General features: G+C 38.2%; 1 protein-coding gene across 3 annotated transcripts in view; it reads right to left on the bottom strand.

Annotated features, from left to right (window-relative positions):
- The window catches only part of ADAMTSL1 (ADAMTS like 1), an 891,281-nt gene that overhangs the window by 249,708 nt on the left and 620,381 nt on the right, over nucleotides 1–21,192 (bottom strand). For all 3 annotated transcript variants that reach the window (XM_074330337.2, XM_074330338.2, XM_019739192.3), the window contains one exon: nucleotides 7,388–7,514. In XM_074330337.2, the coding sequence (XP_074186438.2) occupies nucleotides 7,388–7,514 (127 nt within the window). The remainder of the gene's footprint in view (nucleotides 1–7,387; nucleotides 7,515–21,192) is intronic.

The following is a 21,192-nucleotide window of genomic DNA, read 5'->3' as shown; positions in this document are numbered from 1 at the left end:
AACTCACAGAACTAATAAGTGAGTTTGGCAAGTTTGCAAACTATGTGGCCAAGAATAAACTAGCAATACACAAAAACTGAAATTAAAAATACAATGCCATTTGAAAGAGGCATAAATCTAACTAAATCATACAGGGCATGTGTGCTTAAAACTAATAAAGACTAATGAAAGAAATCAAAGAAGACCTAAATAAATTGAGAGACATGAAATATTCATAGGTTGAATAATATATTAAAGATGTCAATTCCCTCCAAATCATCTGTAGAATTAACGTAATTTTAATGAAAATCCCAGCAAAATTTTTTTATATATATGGAAAAGCAGATTGTAAAATTTATGTGGAAAGGCAAAGGAATTAGAATACCCAAAATACATTTGAAAAGAAGGATAAAGTTGAAGGAATCAGACTCCCTGGTTTTAAGACTTACTTTAAAGCCGTAACAACCAAGACAATGTGCTATGTGAAGGGATCAGAATAGAGTCCAGCAATAGATCCACACACAACTGGCCAGTGAATTTCTGACATTTTTAAAGCTAGTTCAAGGGAAGAAAGGTTATCTTTTCAACAAATGGGGCTGGAAAACTTGGATATTCTTATAAAAATTCAACCTAGATATAAACCTTATATCTTATACAAAAATTAACCAAAAATAGGTCATAGATTTAAAGGTAAAATGTAAAACTATAACAGTTTTAGAAGAAAACATAGAAGAAAACTTTGTGACCTGAGTTCTTGGACATGACATTAAATGCATAATCCATGAAAATGAAAAAGGATAAACTATTCATCATCAAAATTAAAAGCTCTGTGAAAGATAACATTAAGGAATTTTGAAAAAAATTTTTTAAAGCTACCTACTGAGAGAAAATATTTTCAAATCATATGTCTGACAAAGGACTTGTACCCAGAATATATAAAGAACTCTCAAAATTCAACAGCAGGAAAACAAACAACCTATTTTAAAAATGGACAAAAGACTTGAACTAATGCTATACTAAAGAGGAACTAAGCACATGTGTAATGGGCAGAATAATTCCCACCCCTTCCTCTTGCCAAAGATGTTCGTTCCCTGAACCTACCAATATGTTATAGGAAAGGGGGAATTAAGGTTGCTGAAATTAAGATTGATAAATAGCTGATCTTAAAATAAAGATGTCATCCTAGATTATCTGGGCAGACCCAATATAATCACAAGCATTCGTTATATTGGAAGAGGGAGATAGAAGAGGAGGTTAGAGTCATAGAGAAATCTGAACATGCTATGCTGCTTGGCTTTGAAATTGCCAAGGAAAGAAGATAGGCTCCAGTGGCTGGGAAATCAAAATAAAAGAAAATAGATTCTCCCTTAGAGCTTCCAGAAGACACATGGCCTGCTAACACCTTGATTTTAACCCAGCAAGACCCATTTTAGGCATCTGATTCCCCCAGAACTGTAAGTATGTTGCTTTAAGCCACTAAGTTTGTGGTAATTTGTTACAGCAGCAATTGGAAATGAATACAACATGAAAAGATGTTCAACATCATTAGCCATTAGAAAAATGCAAATTAAAGCATTATGAGACACTACTACACACCAATTAGAATGGCTAAACTAAAAAATATTGACAATATCAAGCGATGGCAAGAGTGCTGAGCAGGTGAAACTTTCCTACATTACTGGTGGAAATGTAAAATAGTAACACTCAGAAAAATAGTCTGGTAGTTACCTAAATGTCAAACATACATCTACCCTATGACCCAGCCCTTCTAATCCCAGGAATTTACTCAAGAGAAATGAAAACATGTGTCCATCTAAGCCAAGGACATGAATGTTCATAGCAGCTTTATTTGCAAGAGCCCCTAAGTGGAAACAACCCAAATATTCATCAACAAGTGAATAAACAAACTGTGGTATGTCCATACAATGGAATTATTACACAGCAATAAAATAAAATGAACCGCTGATATATGCTACAACATTAATGAATCTCAAATAATTATGCTGAGTGAAAAAAGCCAGATGGAAAGGACACACACTATATACTTCCATTTACATGAAATTCTAGAAAACACAATCTAATCTATAGTGACAGAAATAAGATCATTGTTTGCCAGAAGACAGGGGCATCTGGGAGCAGAAGGAAAGGATCACAAGGGGCACAGGAAAATTTTTGAGATGATGGATAGGTTTATGATTTTGGTCACGGTGATTGTTTCACAGGTGTGTGTATATGTGAAAACTCAGTAAAGTGTACATTTTAAATATCCAGTTTACTGTATATCATTTATACCTCAATAAAACTATTAAAAAAGAGCCCAATACCAGTGGATTTTTTTTTTTTTGTGGATTCTTTTAAAAATGCTGTAACACCAGTACGCTGCTGATGTGTGGAAATTGACTGAGTTCAAAATGATTTAAAAGAATTGAAGTTTGAGAAAAAGTTTAATATTATTTATCAACGTATTCATTTATTTCAGTTTTATTTTCCTTTTCTGGATGCATAAGGGTAATATAAGATCAAAATATATCGAAGTCTAACATAGGTCTTTTAATAACTATCAAGTAAAAGCCCTAAGTGGCCAGAAGGCATTGTGTTACTGCTTCTTCATTTCAATGGTATCTTTTTTTCTCTCTCTTAGTGGCACATAAAATAATGGTACCTCTTTCAAACAATGATGTCTTAGATTCAAAGAAATGCAGTATATCCAGAATTGGATCACTTCTCATCCCCTACACTACTACCATGGTCAAAGCCATGATCACCCTGGCCTGGCTTACTGTAATAGCCTCCTGACTGCTTTCCCTACTCTTACAGTTGGACCCCTTATAATCTATTCTCAGCATAGTAGAAAGAATGATCCTTTAAAAAAGTAAATCCCATCAAGTCATTCCCCTGCTCAAAATCCTCCTGTGACTTATCATCTCATTGAGGTCAAAGGCCAAGCTCTTGTGAAATCAACATTCGAGCTATTCACTTCACACCAGCTTCTTTGCTCTTCAAGAAATACGTTAAGAATGCACCTCAGGGCCTTTGCACTCGCTGTTCTCTATGTCTGGATTTCTCTTACCCCTGACTTTTTCATGGTGCTCTACCTGCCCCTCCCTCAGATCTTTGCTCAAATGCCGTATCAATGAATCCTTCCTTAGTACCCTACTTAACATTGCAACTCACCTCTAGCACCCTTGGCTAGCAGCCCATTTCTATCTCCAATTCTCCTTCTCTGCCTTACTATCCCATGACTTCTATCACCATATGACATATATAGATTTTATTTAGTTACTGTTTTGTCCCTTTATCTCTCTACCTTTCACATTAGTGTGTAAGCCCCATGAGAAAAATGGATTTTTGTCTGTTTTGCTCTTTCCTGTGTTTCTAGCACCTAAAACAGTTGCTCAGCACATAGCAAATACCCAAGAAACATTTGTTGTTGAATGAATGAGTGAATTGCTGCTGAATGAATGAATGAATGAGTAGCTTGTGAATATAACCTGAAATCAGTGCAAGGTAGAAATTTCTTTAAAGTTTTGTGTTCTCTTTAAACCATTCAGATATATTATTCACTTTATAATATCTATACATGTGTTTTATGATAAACATCTTTTACCTCAAAATCTTTGAGCCAGGATGATAGTCCAGGAATATGTTTACCCATAGTTATTATAAATCAGCATAAGCCATAGTCTGAGAAGCAAAGCCAGGCATTCGGAGCTTCATTTTATCTTGATATAAATTAGTTTTTCAAGGTCTTGCCACTCAAGACAGGTGGAGAGAGATCTTTAGGATACCCAGGTGATTTCAAAACATGCAGATACGTATAAGAGATCTGTAAAGCTGGAAACATCAAATTGGTAGCAAATAATTTCTCTTCAGGTCTAAGCATATTCTGAGTATAATTGGGAAATACCTAATATGGTACAAACCACTCAATTTTGGGGGAAAATGAGTCTTTCATTCCAAGAATCAAAAGTAAGTTAGTGTTCACTACATTTCATTTTTTTTGTTGGTCTGAGGAAGTAGAAACAAAGCGACCAGGAAAAACATGGAAACACTGAATGCTATCAGTGGACAACTTTTTCTTTTAGAAAGGGGAAAGAGTGCCTTGATCTAGTTCTTTTTCTGTTGTCTATATTTGTAGGAGGCAAAAACAACGTCTTTTAACACAAAGAGGGTTTCTTTATTTGCCAGCAAATAGCAGCCATTTGATCAGTTCCTCCTACTTCTCCTTTTCCTTCTGGCACTTTCCGCCACGGTCTTTCTCCACTCTCCTGTTTTTTCCTTTGTTCCCCCAAGGCTTGATAACATAAGGAAAAAAAACACACACACAAAACTTGGATATAAGTTCAGAAGAAAATGAGTTCAATGTGGGGAATCCGAGTGCTAGGAGTTCAAAAGAGCATGTGGCTGGCTTACAGTCCTTTTGGCAGAGCACGGGAGAGACCTGGCAGAGCTGCTCCAGGCCTTCACGGGTGGAGAGCGACTCACCTGGACAGTACGCTGGGCCCCGCAGAGCACTCTAATCTTCCCTGCCTGTGGGTCACCCCACAGCCTGTAAATTTGGGTGGAGGGTTTTTCGGGGGTAGAGAAAACATAAATGAGGTAGTTTGCTCAGCATCTGCTATAGATTGTGGTGAGGTGCGTGCGTATGCTGGGCTTTATTGATATAAATCATTTTGTCATGAAGCATCATCAGCACTAAGGTAAACGAATCAATTGCATTGTGTCACTATGGAAAATCATCAGGTTGTGTATTATATAATTTACCCACTGTTGGTCTTGAACAGAGCACTTTGCACTGAGGTATCTATTCGCAGACCTGGAGATGACTTATGGCTCGCGATGTGCTTCAGTTTGTTCCTTCAGAGCTTTCCACCTTTGCTCCAATCATTCAGGCCCAAAGGTCTCTGATCACCCTCACACAGGAGAGGAAGAGGAATACCTATCATAGCAGTATGTTCGGGCTCCTTTGTGAAGAGGGGAAGGTGGGGGACATGAGAGGGAATAAAGGAAGGATTCCCACCATGACAAGCATGCCCTCAGAAGGTGCTATACAGCAGGTACAGCACACATGCCTGCCATCTCTCTTTTTGTGCCTAACAGAAATTTCTAGATTCTTAGATAAATGAGCAGTAAATCAGTTATGTGATACCAATAAGTAAAAAGATCTTAACTCTCCTACCATAGTATTCCTTAAAGAGTTCTATAAAAATAACTTTTAAAAGGTAACTTTTTCCCAAATATCTCACTACAATTTCAGAAATTTACAAAAGAATTACCATATTTTGCCGTGTATAATGCGCACTGTCTTTGCCCAAATTTGTGCAGGAAAAATAAGGATGCACATTATACGTGGGTAGTACTAATTCCGTATCTATATCAATATTTTTAATTCTTTTATTTATGCTTATGAGTTAAAAGTGTAACTCTAGAAATCAATAATGATATCTGTATGCAAAATAATACCCTGGAATATGATAATTGGTTTTGTTGAACTTACAATGAACTTGCAACAACGAAGAGTTCTTGGCCTTCTATGATGTGTAAATGTGGTAAACATGTTACCCGTACAGAAAATTTCTTGTACCTTGTATCTGTTCTTATGTTTTTTAATTATTTGCTACATAACATTACTTATATCATAATATGTTAAAAAATAAATGCTAACATTCCTTTATAATACAGAAAACAAGTAACCAAATGTAAACAAACAAAAACTTGAATTAAAAAATTAAAAGGAAGATTTTTTTTTCCCCTGGCAGTTTGGGCTGAAAACGTGGGTGCGCATGATACACAGAAGTGCATTATACACAGCAAAATATGGTGTGCTCTATCCTTCTATCTTTCTCCGGTTTCCATCCTCGAAATTCTTTAACTTTCATCTTACAGAAAATCCTACCAACACATGACCAAAGAAAAAACATCTTCCCTGAATGTACTGTATCAATGTCTAACTCACTTCATTATTCATTCTCTCTGCTGGAGGTTTTGTTTTTGTTTTTGCTTTTCTTGTTGTTTTGTTTTTTCACTGCCTGCAGGGGTGTTAGAATGTGGAGGGTTCCTAAGCTGGCACCTCCAAAGTTTCATGTGTTTCAAAGTCCCCAGCCTTTTTTCCTGCCATCTCTTCTTCCCTAGAGCCTAGTCCTTTTGGCAAGCTGCCTTTTCCTGACCTCTTGGAATAGTTCTCCAGTGCATGCTGCCTTTCTTCTTGATCTACACATCCATTTAAAGCCACAAACCCCTCATATGTCAATTGTTTTCCTCCATCTAGTCAACAAGAGAACAAAACCACATTCAGTAAAAATATTCATTCTTATTTCCCAATGGGAGACATGTACAAAGAGATACTCAATCAAGAATCTACTGAAGGATTCTGGATAGTGGCAAAGTGGAAACAATGTGCCAAGCAAGGTCAAATTATTCTAAAAATGCATGTCCTTGAGTACAAGAGCTGTCTTACTTCTGTATCTGCTGCAGCACCTAAAACAGGGATTGTCACAGAGGACGGTGTATTGTAAAATGAACGAGATAGGTATGTGACTCCATTGTTGGGTTAGGCATTATGAAACCATATACCATCACCCAAGCAGGACCCGGCTGGGCAGGTATCTGTGGTGCCTTGCCTTGAGCCATCTGACTGCTTTACAAATGTCACGCCATGGAACAGAACAGCCTGGTGAGATAGTCCAGGGGAACGAGCAAGTGCTTAGGCTCTGGAATCAGACTCTGGGCTTAAATCTTGGCTCTGCTACTTTAATAGTTGTGTGACTCCTTGCAAATCACATAACCTGTCTAAGCCTCAGTTACCTTATTCATAACATGGAGATAAATAGTACCTTGCTATAAGGCTGTTACAAGGACTAAATGAGATGATCATGTAAAGTTTCCAGCACACACATGTATAGTAAGCATACACGTATTGTGTTGGCATAGAGAGATTAACACACAAAAGTCAACAATCACTGCCAATGTTAATTCTGAAAAAAAACCTGTGATTAACAGTGAGCAAAGGTCATTTTGTAAATGGAGATCATGTGATTTCACTGTGGGAATGAATTTGTCCTGATCCACCCACTCTCCTTATTGTATTCCACCAAGCATTTCTGACTGTGTCAGGTAGGGGCTGGAATACAGTCTGTCCTCATGCTGGGAAACAAGCTCATGCTTGCACACAGAGTATATATGGATGCATGTCTAGCTTACTCCTAATGTATCTCAAAAGGAAAAATTTCCTCCTTGGGGTTGTAGTGGGTGATCTGATTTGCCCCACCTACACCAATCCACAACGCAGAGACATGAATCTTTCCACAGTTTTTTCAGGTTTGTCTTCATGTTGGTGGAGGTGTTATTCCCTAGTTGCTAATAATAAGCCCAAATGCCCAACAATTGCCCCCTCTCTGTCGTGTCTTACGTTTGGTTGCAGAGAGCTGGGATTTATACTGCCCTCGGACCAGCCGGCAGGTAGACCCATCTCCATTGCAAACTCCACAGTTATCTTCCTTGACGGTGCTTCCCAGCTGGTGATCACAGCCAACAATCTAACAAGAAAGAGAGACGTGTAATTCAACCAGGTGACCCCTGAAGGACAGACGCGTTGTGAGGCCCATCACCACCAAATGACCCTCCCATCGTCCTTGAGGAGGGGCAAAACAGGCTTCCCATGAAGTGGACAGAATTCAGCTGGAATTGGAATCAGACTAAGGAAGAAAAAAACAACATGGGTAAGGATGTTTTCATAGTTCAAATATACAAACAGAAAGAAAAGTGGGGGTGGGGGGTGAAGAGAAAAGAGAGGAGGGAGGAGAGAGAGAAAGAGAAGGAGGAGAAGGGAGTTAGCCAGGGTGAGAAGGGGAGGGAGAGAGAAAAATCTTGCACTATTGATATTATACAACGTTAATTCAAAAATAATTCCCACTGTCAATAATTATGATTCACCAAAACCACACACACAAAAACGCAAACATGGAGTAACAGGAACAAGTTTAAGACTAATCTCCATGTTCCGGGTGCTCCTTAGCATGTAGGATGCATAGTGGTAGGAGTTTTGTATCTTGGGTTCATTGATGTAGTCCGAACCACTAGAACAGTGCTTGGCAAATTGTGGGATTTCCAGAAATACTTGCTGAATGATAATGAGAATACTTCTTTTCCTAGCTAGCCCTTCGACTAAAAGAAGAGAAACAGAATCATGAAGTCAGCCAACAGAAACAAGGTTAGCGCATGTGCGTGTGGTGGCACAGAAGGGTTGACACGGTGGGCAGCAGAGACGACCAGCACAGCACCTGTGGTGTGCCGGGCCCTGTCCTGTACCAGGCACAATACACATATCTCATTCACTCTCACAACAATCATGGAAGATAGCCTCGTTTTACAGGTGAGGTCATGAATCTCGCCAAGGTCACTTAGTTCATAATTAGCCAAGTTCTAAAATCAACAAAATATTTATGCTCAGTCCAAGTCAGGCTTAACAAAATCACACACATTTATCAAGTATATGGGCAAACTCATTTGTATTTTTACTCTTTCCTTTTCAATGTTCAAGCTAAAAAAGAGTCAATCCAAACCATACTCTTGTACCTCTATGGTTCTCGTTAGATCTAATATCAAAAGACATTCCACTCCCAAACTATTTCAACTACTGTCTTGGACAAAATAAAAAGAGAACTGTAGTGACATTTCAAGAGTCTTATCTCCACAAAGTTTCCACAATTTGTCCTGTGTTTTAAAAATCTGGTGGTTATGGTGACCTTTCTTTGAGGTTTGATTTTCCTTTCAGTACCTTTATTGAATAATTGCAAACACCTGTTTAGGCAAAGGTTGAAAAAATACAATTATTTAGTATTGTGTTTTTAAATGTAATGTATTTTTAAACGTGTTAATATGCATCTTTTTCAAGAAAAGCATACAGGCATCTTTAAAAATAGATGTAAAAGCACCAACTTCTTCAAAAGTTACTCATTTTTTGAAGTATAAAGATGTCAAGAAAACCTAGTGCACGGCTCTTAAGTGGGGAGCAAAGGTGGGCTGGCTTCACCCCCAGGGGTTTACTGGGGTGAAGCAGCAATAGCGGTGCCCCTCAGTATGTTCAGAGGCTGCAGTGAGGCCACGTCAGAATTCGCCCAACTTCCGTCCCTGCAGAACCAAGCACAGCTGACCTCAGACTTCTTCGATGTGCTTCTCTATGACTGCAGTAAAATTGTTTTCAACATGGACCCACACATGAGCTGAGCAATTCTGTGTTCACTCTTATATTCTGAGCACAGTGTGAAATGGGAGTACACAAATAATTTATTTACAGAAAGATCATTTAATCATTCAGCCAACAGTGATCAATGATCTGCTGTGGGTCAGGCACCGTGTGAGGAGCAAAATCCAGAGGTGAGTTTAAGGACAGAGGGACCCACCCTCATGGGACAGGGTGTCGTGGTGAAGGCATATATGACTCAAATCCTCACACACAATAAATGCAAAATGATAGTCACGATACCAGCTATAAAACATAGATACATGGTACTCTGAGAACATAAAAATATGGAGAAGCTGACCTAGTGAGAAAGGCCAGAGAAGATGTCCCTAAGGAAAAATCTTTTGAGCTGAGATATGAATAAGGAGTCAGAGGTCTCTAGACACAAGAGAGGAGTCGCTGTGAGGTTTACTATGTAGTCATGCCTAGATACTGGCTTTTTTTTTAAAATTAAAGTTTATTGGGGTGACAGTGGTTAGTAAAGTTACAGAGGTTTCAAACACACAATTCTGCAACACACCACCTACCTACCACACCAGCCGTTCACCACTCAGAGTCCGTTCTCCTTCCATCACCATATATTTGATCCTGTTTATCTTCATCTACTGCCCCCCTCCCCTCTTATCCTCTGGTAACCACTAAATTATTGTCTGTGTCTGAGTTTTTGTTTCTCCATCTGTCTTGTTCCTTTGTTGTTTTCAGTTTTATATCCCACATACGAGTGAAGTCATATGGTTCTTGACTTTTTCTGTCTGACTTATTTCACTTAGCATAATAATCTCAAGATCCATCCATGTTGTCACAAATGGCAGTATTTCATTTTTTCTTATGGTAGAATAGTATTCCATTAGGTATATATACCACATCTTCTTTATCCAATCATCTATCGAAGGACACTGGTTGTTTCCATGTCTTGGCCGCTGCAAATAAAGCTACAATGAACCTCGGAGCACATATATCTTTACAGATAAATATTTTCATTTTTTTTGTGCTGAAGTTCAAAATCTGAAAAAATATCCCCCAGATACTAGCTTATTAGAAAGTAAGCAAAAATCAAAGTGGCAACCCACCCCCAAACCAAAATCAGTAGATTAAATTACCTGATTGCTTTTGTAGAGCTGAATCCTTTGAACAAACATGACAATCTTAATTTAGGCAGTGTTCAAAGAATCACTGACTCTACTGTTGTTATTTGGGGTTGGAAAGAGATGACCTTTATCTTATAAGACACTCAGCTCTGTGGAAGGGCAAGATGGGCAGTGGGCATGGGAATTTACACTCTCAGGTGTCCCAAAGCTAACTAGGTGTATTTCTGAAAGAAATTTCAGGTTTCTCAAAAGATTTAAGTTTCTCTGGAAAAATTTTAATGCGCCATGATGTCTCTAAAGGAGCCAAAAAGAAGATAATCATGAAAATCTCTTTAATCCTAAAAATTTCTTATGATTCTAAAGCCATTTTAAAAAAAGAACGCTCCAGCTTCACAGATCCAAAGTAACAGTCATGTTAGGAATAGCTAAATGGAAGGTGACATACTTTAAGACTAACTTGGCCAGATCACTGAGAGCTCTCAGTGTAGGTTTATGGACCCCAGGATATGAACCAAGTCAATTCTAACTTGGCTTTGTTTAATTTCAGAATTGAAAAGACAAACATCGCCCTGACACAATTGTTTTCCCCCTTACTCTGTATCAATTCCTTTTTAAGATGCCAAAATATTCTAACTCAATTATTTTTAAAATAGCTTTATTTTTGTCATCATCAGATAAAATGTTCTTATTTTGGTCCAAGTAGAAAATTATTTGCAGTTACATCAGGAAAATCATTGTTGACATATCTCAATCTGTTGATTTTTAAATAACTGTTAGAGTAATTAAAAATTAGTTAAACTATTACTTTAAGGGCTATCATTAATAACAGAGGAAAAAAGAGGAATACAGAAATGGGCTTACTTGGAGGATATAATGTCAGACCCCTCTGTGTCTTTGCACATGCTATTATTTCTGCCTAAAACATTCTTTCCCAATTCTTTATTTGGCAAACTCCTATTCATCCTTCAAATCCCAATTGTCTCCTCCTCAAAAAGTCTTTTCCATATTCCAGAGTTAACTTATTTGTTGCTTCATGTTTCCTCAGCCTTTTGTTCATAATTACATGTGGCAGAGTTTCCTGTTCATAATTACATATCCATCTTCCATATTTTTCTCAGTAACAGAGCATCAATTTTATTTGGGGTGGCGATACAGCCAGATAAAAGAATATATTCTCATTGGCTTTGTGACCACGTGGTAATTACTGAAATAAAAGTAGAAGTGTGTGGGACTCCTGGGAAGGCTACTTAAGCAAGCTCACTTAGTTGAGGAAGTCCCCTTCTGCCTTCTGCCTTCCCTCCTTCCTGTTGGCTCCAGTTGCTATCTTGAAGAATTAGACAATCCTGAGACTGGAAGCCTTGCATTAAAGATGGCAGAGCAGAAAGAGAAAAAGCCTGGAACCCTCCTTGAACTGATTACATCTTGACTTCTTTTTCATGAGAGAGTAAATCCTTTATGTGCTTAAACTTCTATTATTTGGGGGTTTCTTTTATATATACTCAGTTAAAATAGTTGTACAATTTATATCGAGTTTAATCTATTAGCACGTCTGTCTCTATACCCGATCATGCACTATTTGAAACCCCGTTTATTAATCTTCGTATTTCTGCTCCTTAGCACAGTGTCTGACATCTGAGATGTACAATGGGTGTTGGGGGATTAGTGAAACACATAACACCAAACATAATGATTTGCTAATAATTTCAATGTAGGTTACATATAGGCAACCTTAGATTGCCAACATGGATGATGTATACAAAAATGTGCATATGTGTGTATGTTTATATCTGTGTAAACAGAGAAACGGACATACCATGAATGACAACCAGAGGCCAAACCTAAATCTCTGACCTGATGCATGAACAAGAATTACTGTAAAAGGCCGTACTTTTTAAGAGACTATTTCCTAAGTGCACCTATGCTCATTATTAGCGAAATGTCATGGCCGGCAGAGCTCAGGCCACTGAGTTCCCAGACCCACCCATTCTGGACAAAACATTAAAGTGAGGTAATGACCACTCATAACTTTGGCAACTGCATGAAATTTTTTGTAAGGGATGAAAAACTAACTGATATTTAGCCCTAATGCAGCTTATTAGTAGTCTGCTACTAGGTGTCAGCTTGATACCGTGGTCTAACCTCTCTCCCACCCCATCCAAAATGACTGGACAGTATTGAATTTTTTTTTTTTTTTACAAAAATTTTGTCTCAGGTGACATAAAAACTGAGATGCTCTAAAAGGTTTTACGTGTTTAAACACCACTAGTGGGTTATCAACTTTTGCTTGTCTACCTTAAATGATTGCTTTTTGCCTACATAGATATACATAGACATGCACACAGACTTGCAGTCCTGTGTCTTTTGAGTAGAACACACACACGGAAAACCGATGATTTTCCTTCATTCTCCTTAAGGATTTACTAAATGTAGGGGAAAAAACACTCGCTAAACAAAAAAGTAGAACTGTAACATCCAATCCAAGTTGGCTCATAGGCTTTTAGCATGTCGTGCAGATTTTAGGCATCAGGCCTACAGTATGTGCTGATAGGGGTTTCTTCCTTTACAGAGCTGATAGCAAGTGAACAGGCAGAACACAAGACTGGAACTCTCTAGACACTGAAATATGTATAATAAAATGTCTTCACTAGGAGCCACAGGAGGAAGATCACCACGTGGATAATGTGGAGAATGTAAATAAACACCACCCATAAGCAGATACCATGCTCCAGACTGACATGCTTAGATGGGTTCACACTGGCCACGTTTCAAATGGTTTCCCATAAGAACCTCAATTTCTAGCATTAAATACTGAGCCAGTGATGTCAAGCTTTTCTTGGTCCAACACCATGAGGTAAGAAACTTTTAAATCCCTTTATTTTCAGCACTGGGAAAGACAAATATGGAAAACTAAATGCTGCAAATCTGATCACAGCTGCTTTTATTTATAATTATTTAATTCAGATAGAACTTTATGGGGAAGAGTGTGCTTTTACATACATTATAACTCATTTGCTATTTACATTAATAGGGAAGATAGTATATTTCCAACCTTATCTTCAAAAGTTTAGATATTGATTTGTTTATTCTTTACCTTATTAAAAAAAGATGTATAGCTTATACATATGACACAACACAATAAAATCTTGAAAAAAAGGAAAAAATGGGTCAAAGAGAAAAATGACGGTAAGAAAGATAAGGCCAGAAATGAGAGAACTACACAGAATGCACACTGTGAAGTCCTATACATTTGCTGAGTGGGGGTCACCTAGATGTGAGCTTCTTAGAAAATAGCAAAACATGAGGAGTTACCAGGGTCACGGCACCAAATGGATCTTTTAGAAAATGTATAGGGTAGTTCATTCCTTGTAGTAGATACTCAATAAATATTTACATAACGAATGAATGACAAACTGGCTCAGGAGAACCATAATTACTCAAAGTACTGAAATCCTAGACATAGTTCTGCTATGAGTTTTCTGAAAGACAATGCCATGTAACAATGTGCCAATAACATCTCAGCAAATAAACACAAGGAATTTCAAAGAATTGGTTCTTCAGCAACCTTTGATGAACTCTAATGGTCAGGGAACATATGACAAAAGCAAATTTAGGAAGTCAAAACTAATCATCCAGGCACAGAACATTGTGATGGTCTGACTTAAGCTAAGCATAGACTTTACAGCACTTAGAGCTGGGCTGGCAAAAACATGGCACATGTGCAGCTGTTTTTCATGCTGGGATCCACAGCAGACATTGCTAATCAAGTGCAGCACTCTTTGCCACTGCAACTTTATGTGGTACCAGATCCTCTATGACACTGTACTCTAGAAGTCAAATTCAATGGAGTATGGCCATCATGTGAGGAGACCAAACAAATTTACCATTCCAGAGACAGAGAAGCAAATTGGCTATCTTTCAGGCAATTCTCCAAAAATACTTCTCTTAAGATTAACACACTCTTATGATTTCAATAATTTCAAGTACAGCTTATAATACTGAGTTTTAGAGAAGATGAAGAACTTGCCGAAGGTCACATAGCTGGTAAATAACAAAGCCAAATTCCAACTTGAGATTCCTGACTAAGTTATAGTCGGATGCCTATAAACCATGAACATATACGCTACACAGCATTTATTATGACAGTGGTGAACAGTGATAACAAGGTTGAATATTTGTATTAAGATTACCCCCGTTAGAGATAGACGTATGCACAAGGATGAACAGATGGCTTCATCTGTATATGTGACTTGGCAGCACATAAAGGAAGTAATCAGGAAGGTACCACTCCGCAGCTAAACCTTTGCTCTGCGTCTCCTTGACTACTCCCCGCCCCGCCCTCGCATACATATGCATGTACATACCCCACACTTCTCATGGTTTGCTATGGGGGCCCCAATTTCCTCCTTTACACACTTGTTTCTTTTCAATTATGGTTTTCAATATGAGAAAATAGAATCCCTGGTCATTCACAAAGGTGCTAATAGTCGTCCATGAGCTATGTTTAGTATTTCTAAAAGCCTAATGGAAATATATTTAACTGCAATAAAACCACATAAAGTCACCAAAACACCAACCATCTCATTATACAAGTAAGCTGAATCCTGATCTTTATTGCGTTTATTCTTAATTGTACTCAGGTCTTTAAGTCATAAAATGGGAAAACAAATTATTACTTAATACAGTCAATGTTTTGAGTAAATGGAAACTTCCAATACACAAGGCCCGTAGGAAAAACATAATAAAGGACCCCTTTGTGTTAAAAAGTTGGGAACCACTGGTGTAGTCCTTTGTTTGTTGTTCCAATACCTTTGGGAGGACTAACATATGAAGTTGTTGATTATACTTAAATTAAACCAAATCAACTGAGCATGAGGCATTGTGCTGGCTATTATGGTGCTGCAGGGAATACATATAAGTAGTAGGCATGGTCCCAATCGAGGGTGAATGGGTTTAATCAGATAATTTCCTCAAAATAGGTGAGAACAGAAAAGGAGTAAACTCATTAAGACTAAAGGTCAAAGGGGCATGGAGGAGGGGAAAGCCATCTGGAGAAGGGAGCGTATAATATATATGTTTTCCAAACACTTGCTGTATTTAGGTACAATATGTATCTTCTCAGTTAATTCTTATAATATCCCTGAAAATTAGCTAAAATTATGTCTATTTTACAAAAATAAAACTGAGATTCAGAAAGGTTCAATGACTTGCCCAAGATCACAATACTAGGAATTCGTGTTGATGGATTTGGAATCCAGGCTATGTCATAGATGAGTGATCCCTCAATTCTGTGATATATTATGTTCCTCTTGGGGGTTAAAGGTCAGTAAAGAGACAAGGAAAAGGAGGATGAACATGCTTCTGTCAGCCACACCTTGTTGCCAAAAGCAAAACCAGTTCTAAGGACTAAGACTGAGCATCAGGAAGAGTGGGATCATCAAAGACCTAAACATAAGACTTGAAACAGTAAATTGCATAGAAGAAAACACAGGTACTGAACTTGTGGACTTTGGGTTCAGAGAGAATTTCATGAATGTGACCTCAAAGGCAAGGGAAGTAAAAGCAAAAATAAATGAGTGGGACTATATAAAACTAAAAAGTTTCTGCACAGCAAAAGTAACCATCGACAAAACAAAGAGGCAACCAACAGAATGGGAGAAGACATTTGCAAATACTATCTCCGATAAGGAGCTAATATACAAAAAATATAAAGAACCTGTGCAACTCAACGACAACAACAAAAACAATCTAATTAAAAAATGGGCAGAGGACCTGAACAGACACTTCTCCCAAGAAGACATACAAACAGCCAACAGCTATATGAAAAAATGCTCAACTTCACAAGCTGTTAGGGAAATCAAAACCACCATGAGATACCACCTCACACTTGTTAGAATGGCTATCATCAACAACACAAATAATAACAAGTGTTGGAGAGGCTGTGAAGAAAAAGGAACCCTCGTACACTGCTGGTGGGAATGTAAATTGAAACAACCACTATGGAAAACAGTCTGAAGATTCTTCAAAAAATTAAGAATAGAATTACCATATAACCCAACAATCCCTCTCCTGGGAATCTACCACCAAAATCTGAAAACATTTATCCGTAAAGATATATGTACCCCTCTGCTCATTGCGGCATTATTCACAGTGGCCAAGACATGGAAACAACCAAAATGCCCTTTGATATTAATAGACGATTGGATAAAGACGATGTGGTGTGTATATACAATGGAATATTACTAGCCATAAGAAAAAATGAAATACTGCCATTTGCAACAACATGGATGGATCTTGATTATCATGCTGAGTGAAATAAGTCAGACAGAAAAAGTCGAGAACCATATGACTTCACTCATATGAAGTATATAAAACTGAAAGCAACAAATGAACAAGACAAACAAACAAATAAACAAAAACTCATAGATACAGACAACAGTTTAATGGTTACCAGAGGGTAAGGGGGTAGGGTGGTAGAAGAAGGAAAATTGGTTCAAATATATGGTGATAGAAGGAGAACTGGCTCTGGGTGGTGAACAGACAGTGTAATATATAGATGATGTATCATAGAAATGAACACTTGAAACCTATATAATTTTACTAACCAATGTCACCCCAATAAATTTAATAAAAATTAAAAAAAAAAAGACATAAAAAGTGGGATCTTTGCAAGTATAGCAAGTATATCCTCATGGGCAGGCTTTTTTTTTTTTTAAGCAAGTGAATACATTAAACAAAATTAGTTACTTTTGTTCATTAGCTACACAGACATGTCATGGAAATGCTGGTAAATACCCACAGGTTATTAGGCTAAGTGACGAGGTGTAGCTCTCTTACACTCTCATACCCACCTATGTGGAAAAAAAAAAATTATGTGAAAGCATTAACTCTTTTTCCTCCAGGCAAAGATTTTCCAAAGGGACCCTCCCTATATATGGCATTTCTCTCCTCAGGGTTTACCCACCACTGGTAAGACTACTTAGTTTTCTCCTGGATTCACCAGAGTCCTTATAATGGCCCACAAGGTCCTATATCATCTAACTGAATTACCTCTCCATCTGACCTCGTCTCCCTCTGGCTCACTCTCCTTGCTGTCTTCGAACACACTAAGCCCTTTCTCATCTTAGAACAGCACATTTGTTACCTCTGACTAGAGCATTCTTCCCTGGACACCTCTATATCAGCTGTCTCCTTTAAATCTTCTGGAAACTTTTACCTCTTCAATAAGGCCTTCTTTGACCAGACTATTTAAAGCTGATTTCCTTTCTAGACCCAAGTTCTCTTAACCTGACCTATTTTTTCCTTTTATTCTATGGCACTTATTTTGTAATACAATATAATTTGCTAGTTTATTAAGTTTATTGTTTTTTTTAATCTCTTACTAGACTATGACACCACAAGGTATCTAATAATATAACAATTAATAAAAGAATGAATGAAATACATTGTAGATCCCACTAATCCACAATTTCACTTGCCAGCAGTTGACTATGGTCCGAAAATACTAAATGAAAAATTCCAGAAATAAACAATTCTGAAGTTTTAAATTGCTCATGCTTCTGAGTAGTGTGATGAAATTTCCTGCCATCCCTGGTGAGAGGTGAATCATCCCTTTGTCCAGCGTCTCCATGTTATAAGATTCTTCCTGCCCATTAGTCACTTAGTAGCCATCTCAGTTATCAGATCAACTGCCACGGTATCACAGTGCTTGTGTTCAGGTAGCCCTTGTTTTATTTAATGGCTGCAGAGCGTAATGCTGGCAATTCAAATGTGCCAAAGAGAAGCCTTGAAGTCCTTCCCTTAACTGAAAAGGTGAAAGTTCTGAATTTAACAATAAGAATAAAAAATCGCATGCTGTGGTTGCTAAGCTCTATAGTAAGAATGCATCTTTTATTCATGAAATTGTGAAGGCAAAAGAAATTTGTGCTTGTTTTGGTGTTGCACCTCAAACTGCAAAAGCTGTGGCTATAGTGCATAATAAGTGCCCAGTGGAGGTGGAAAAGGCGTTAAATTTGTGGGTGGAAGACACGAACACAAAACGTGTTCCGACTGACAGCAGTGTACTTGTGCCAGCAAGCACTGAGTCTATATGAAGACTTCAGCAAGGGACCCCATTCACATATTTCTTCTTACAGTGTATTGTTATAATTGTTCTATTTTATTACTAGTTATTGTTGTTAATATCTTACTGTGCCTAATTTATAAATTAAACTTTATCATAGATATGTATGTCTGTATAGGAAAAAATATAGTATATACAGGGTTCGGTCCTATTGAGGTTTCAGGCATCCACTGGGGATCTTAGATTGTATGCCTTGTGGACAAGGGGACGACTGTATATGCAAGGCTTCACAGGACAGGGATATATTATGGTTTCAAAGAACTTTCCTTCTTGTCCCAGCCTAGAACATAACAGCTTATATCACTTAAACTCCCTGCCACTAGTTCCAAAGACTGAAAAAGAGCTCTCTGTCAAAAAGATCTCTGTGGATGCATCAGTTTTTAGTACTGTAATCTGAGAGTTTAATTTCTGCTTGTCACTTTGCCTGCTATGTTTCTAGTCCTTCATCTGTTACTCCAGAATTGCCTTGGGGTATAAATGCTTATTATTTCCAAGCGAGTCTCCCTCTGACCTCTTTTCCACTAGGCACAGTGCTTTGGGCATCACATGCTAGCTCTGACACCAACTCGATCTGGAAACTCATTTTGGACTTGATCTCCTTAGCACCTGATTCTTGGGTCTTCCAAAGGGACTGTAGCTTGGACAGCCCCCTGGCCTGACTGTTGCTATTACTCTGTGTGAACTCTAGCCCTTTGGCTGGTCTCTGGCTGGACCAGAGCCACAGTCCTTCTCTATCTTCAGCCTAGCTACCCCCACCCCCATCAAAGTGTAGGAACTTCATCCACCTCTGTGGTTAGTCTAAAGGAGGACCTGGTTTCATAGGAATTAAATTTGGCCAGTTGCTTTTTATAAGGGTCACATTGTATCCTCTTTGTTGTTTGAGCAAGAGATATTTTCCTGGGCTCTTCATTTGCTTGCTTGCTTACTCTGCAGTTCTAGAGATACTGGGGGATTGTCACTGGTTCTACGGTGTTTGTATTATAAAGTCAATGGAAGACAAGGAAGATGGCAGTGTTGGGGTGTAAGACGGCGGATAGAAAGAGCGGTGAATTCATTCAGTTGTAAACCTTTTTAAGAGTTTTTCCTGTGCTGCCTTTCTTAAGATCAAGAACCTGATTTATCTAATGGCTGGATACACATCATGAAAGGCAAAATGGGAATGGCTAAGTCTCATTTCCAACATTTATTAGATTTCTCGGGTACTACCAGTCTGATTTATTGTGCTCCTTTCTTATTTATTTTAGGGTCTGTTTTTAGTTAAATTAGTTTGTCTGGTAGTCTTCAGCAGAAATTCTAAGAATTAACCTAGTATAGACGTGCGCACACAGACAACCAAATCCATTCTCGGCACATGGTCAGAGGACTTTTCTTTAACAAGCTGCCTTCTCCCTTCTCTGCTTCCAAAATTGGGGTGTCTGGAGAATGTGAAACAAAATTATACAAAGGCCTGACCTCTGGCCTTGCTTCTGTCTCTCAGACTGTGAAGTACCCAAGAGGGAAAGTGTTGAATTTGGCCTCACTTCACATGGCATTAACTGTAATTCTTTGTGAATTGTGGTGACATCATGGCATACCGTGACATCACTGCTCAGACTCCCTTCTGCTGCTGGGCACACAGTACATCATTTTTGTTCAAATACAACAGTCCTTTGTTGAGAAGAAAGGATAGCAGCTGGTCTTCTGCCCTGGTCCAAATGTGGATCGTACTGGAATGTGTCTGTTCAGTAAGTCACCACAAAGTAGGCATTCTGCTATGATGGCCAGAACTCATGCACACAGCTCTGGAAAATTTTGTGAAAATTTATATCTAAGGAGTTCAAAATCCAGATATGGGCCACAAGTCAGCAAATTCCTGCATACAATAAAGCTCTCATTTACATGTCTGAATATGTTATCTGAAGTTAATACAAAGCAGTAGTATGCTGGCTGTATGTGGGTGTCAAGGTTAGAGGTGAAGAAAAAGGAAAGGTAAAGAGGGACGTATCTGTCTCTCAAAACAGTTTTCCTCTCATTATAATTGTTCAAGCGTCTCAAATCCCCAAGACAGGAGGGCTTGTGCCATTCCTTGGCTCTCAAGTCAATTCCTGGGTACTTCTCAAAACATATCACTTTATACTAATGAAGCTTTTGAATGGTGCTATTAGTATTCTGGTTCAAAGTCAGTCAAAGACGTCTTCAGTTGATATATTTCTTTTCTTTTCTTTCCCTCGGTTCTCTACTGCCATTTCTGTCTCAGAGTAAAGCCTGAGAAAATTGATCAAAGCAGAGTTTATGCAAAAATATCATCTGTAAAATAACTCCAAACTTCTGTTCCATCTGGCTGTAATGCCTGCACAAGGCAGAACATTTTCAGATCAGCTTGAGAAACTGAAGGTTTAGTTTAAGAATAATCTAAGATTATTCCCAGAGGAGTAAGTCATAGCCTATAATATTTGAGACAGTAAGCTTCTTTTATTGAAAATAAATATGATTTTTTTTTTTTTTACACTTTGTCACAGAACAAATGGAGCCACAATATGATTCTCGGTTGTACCATGAGCCTTATAATTGTTAAAAGTATTTTTTCTCTCTCTGGACATATTCCACTTAGACCAACCAGACCATAGTGTCCCATCTCAGCCTTTAACCACACATTCACTCCCCTGGCCACTGCTTAACCTGGAACATTATTACTTACACCCAGAATCCACCTGTTGTATCGGCCTAGGCCATGAAAGAGGCAACATGACATCGTGGGCAGGACAAACGACTCAACCCGGATGTAA

Source organism: Rhinolophus sinicus, chromosome 16 (genome assembly GCF_057876585.1).
Source record: "Rhinolophus sinicus isolate RSI-liver-muscle chromosome 16, RSI-T2T, whole genome shotgun sequence".
Taxonomy (NCBI): domain Eukaryota; kingdom Metazoa; phylum Chordata; class Mammalia; order Chiroptera; family Rhinolophidae; genus Rhinolophus; species Rhinolophus sinicus.
The sequence above is the reverse complement of the archived record's forward strand: the minus strand, read 5'-3'. Positions and strand labels throughout refer to the sequence as shown.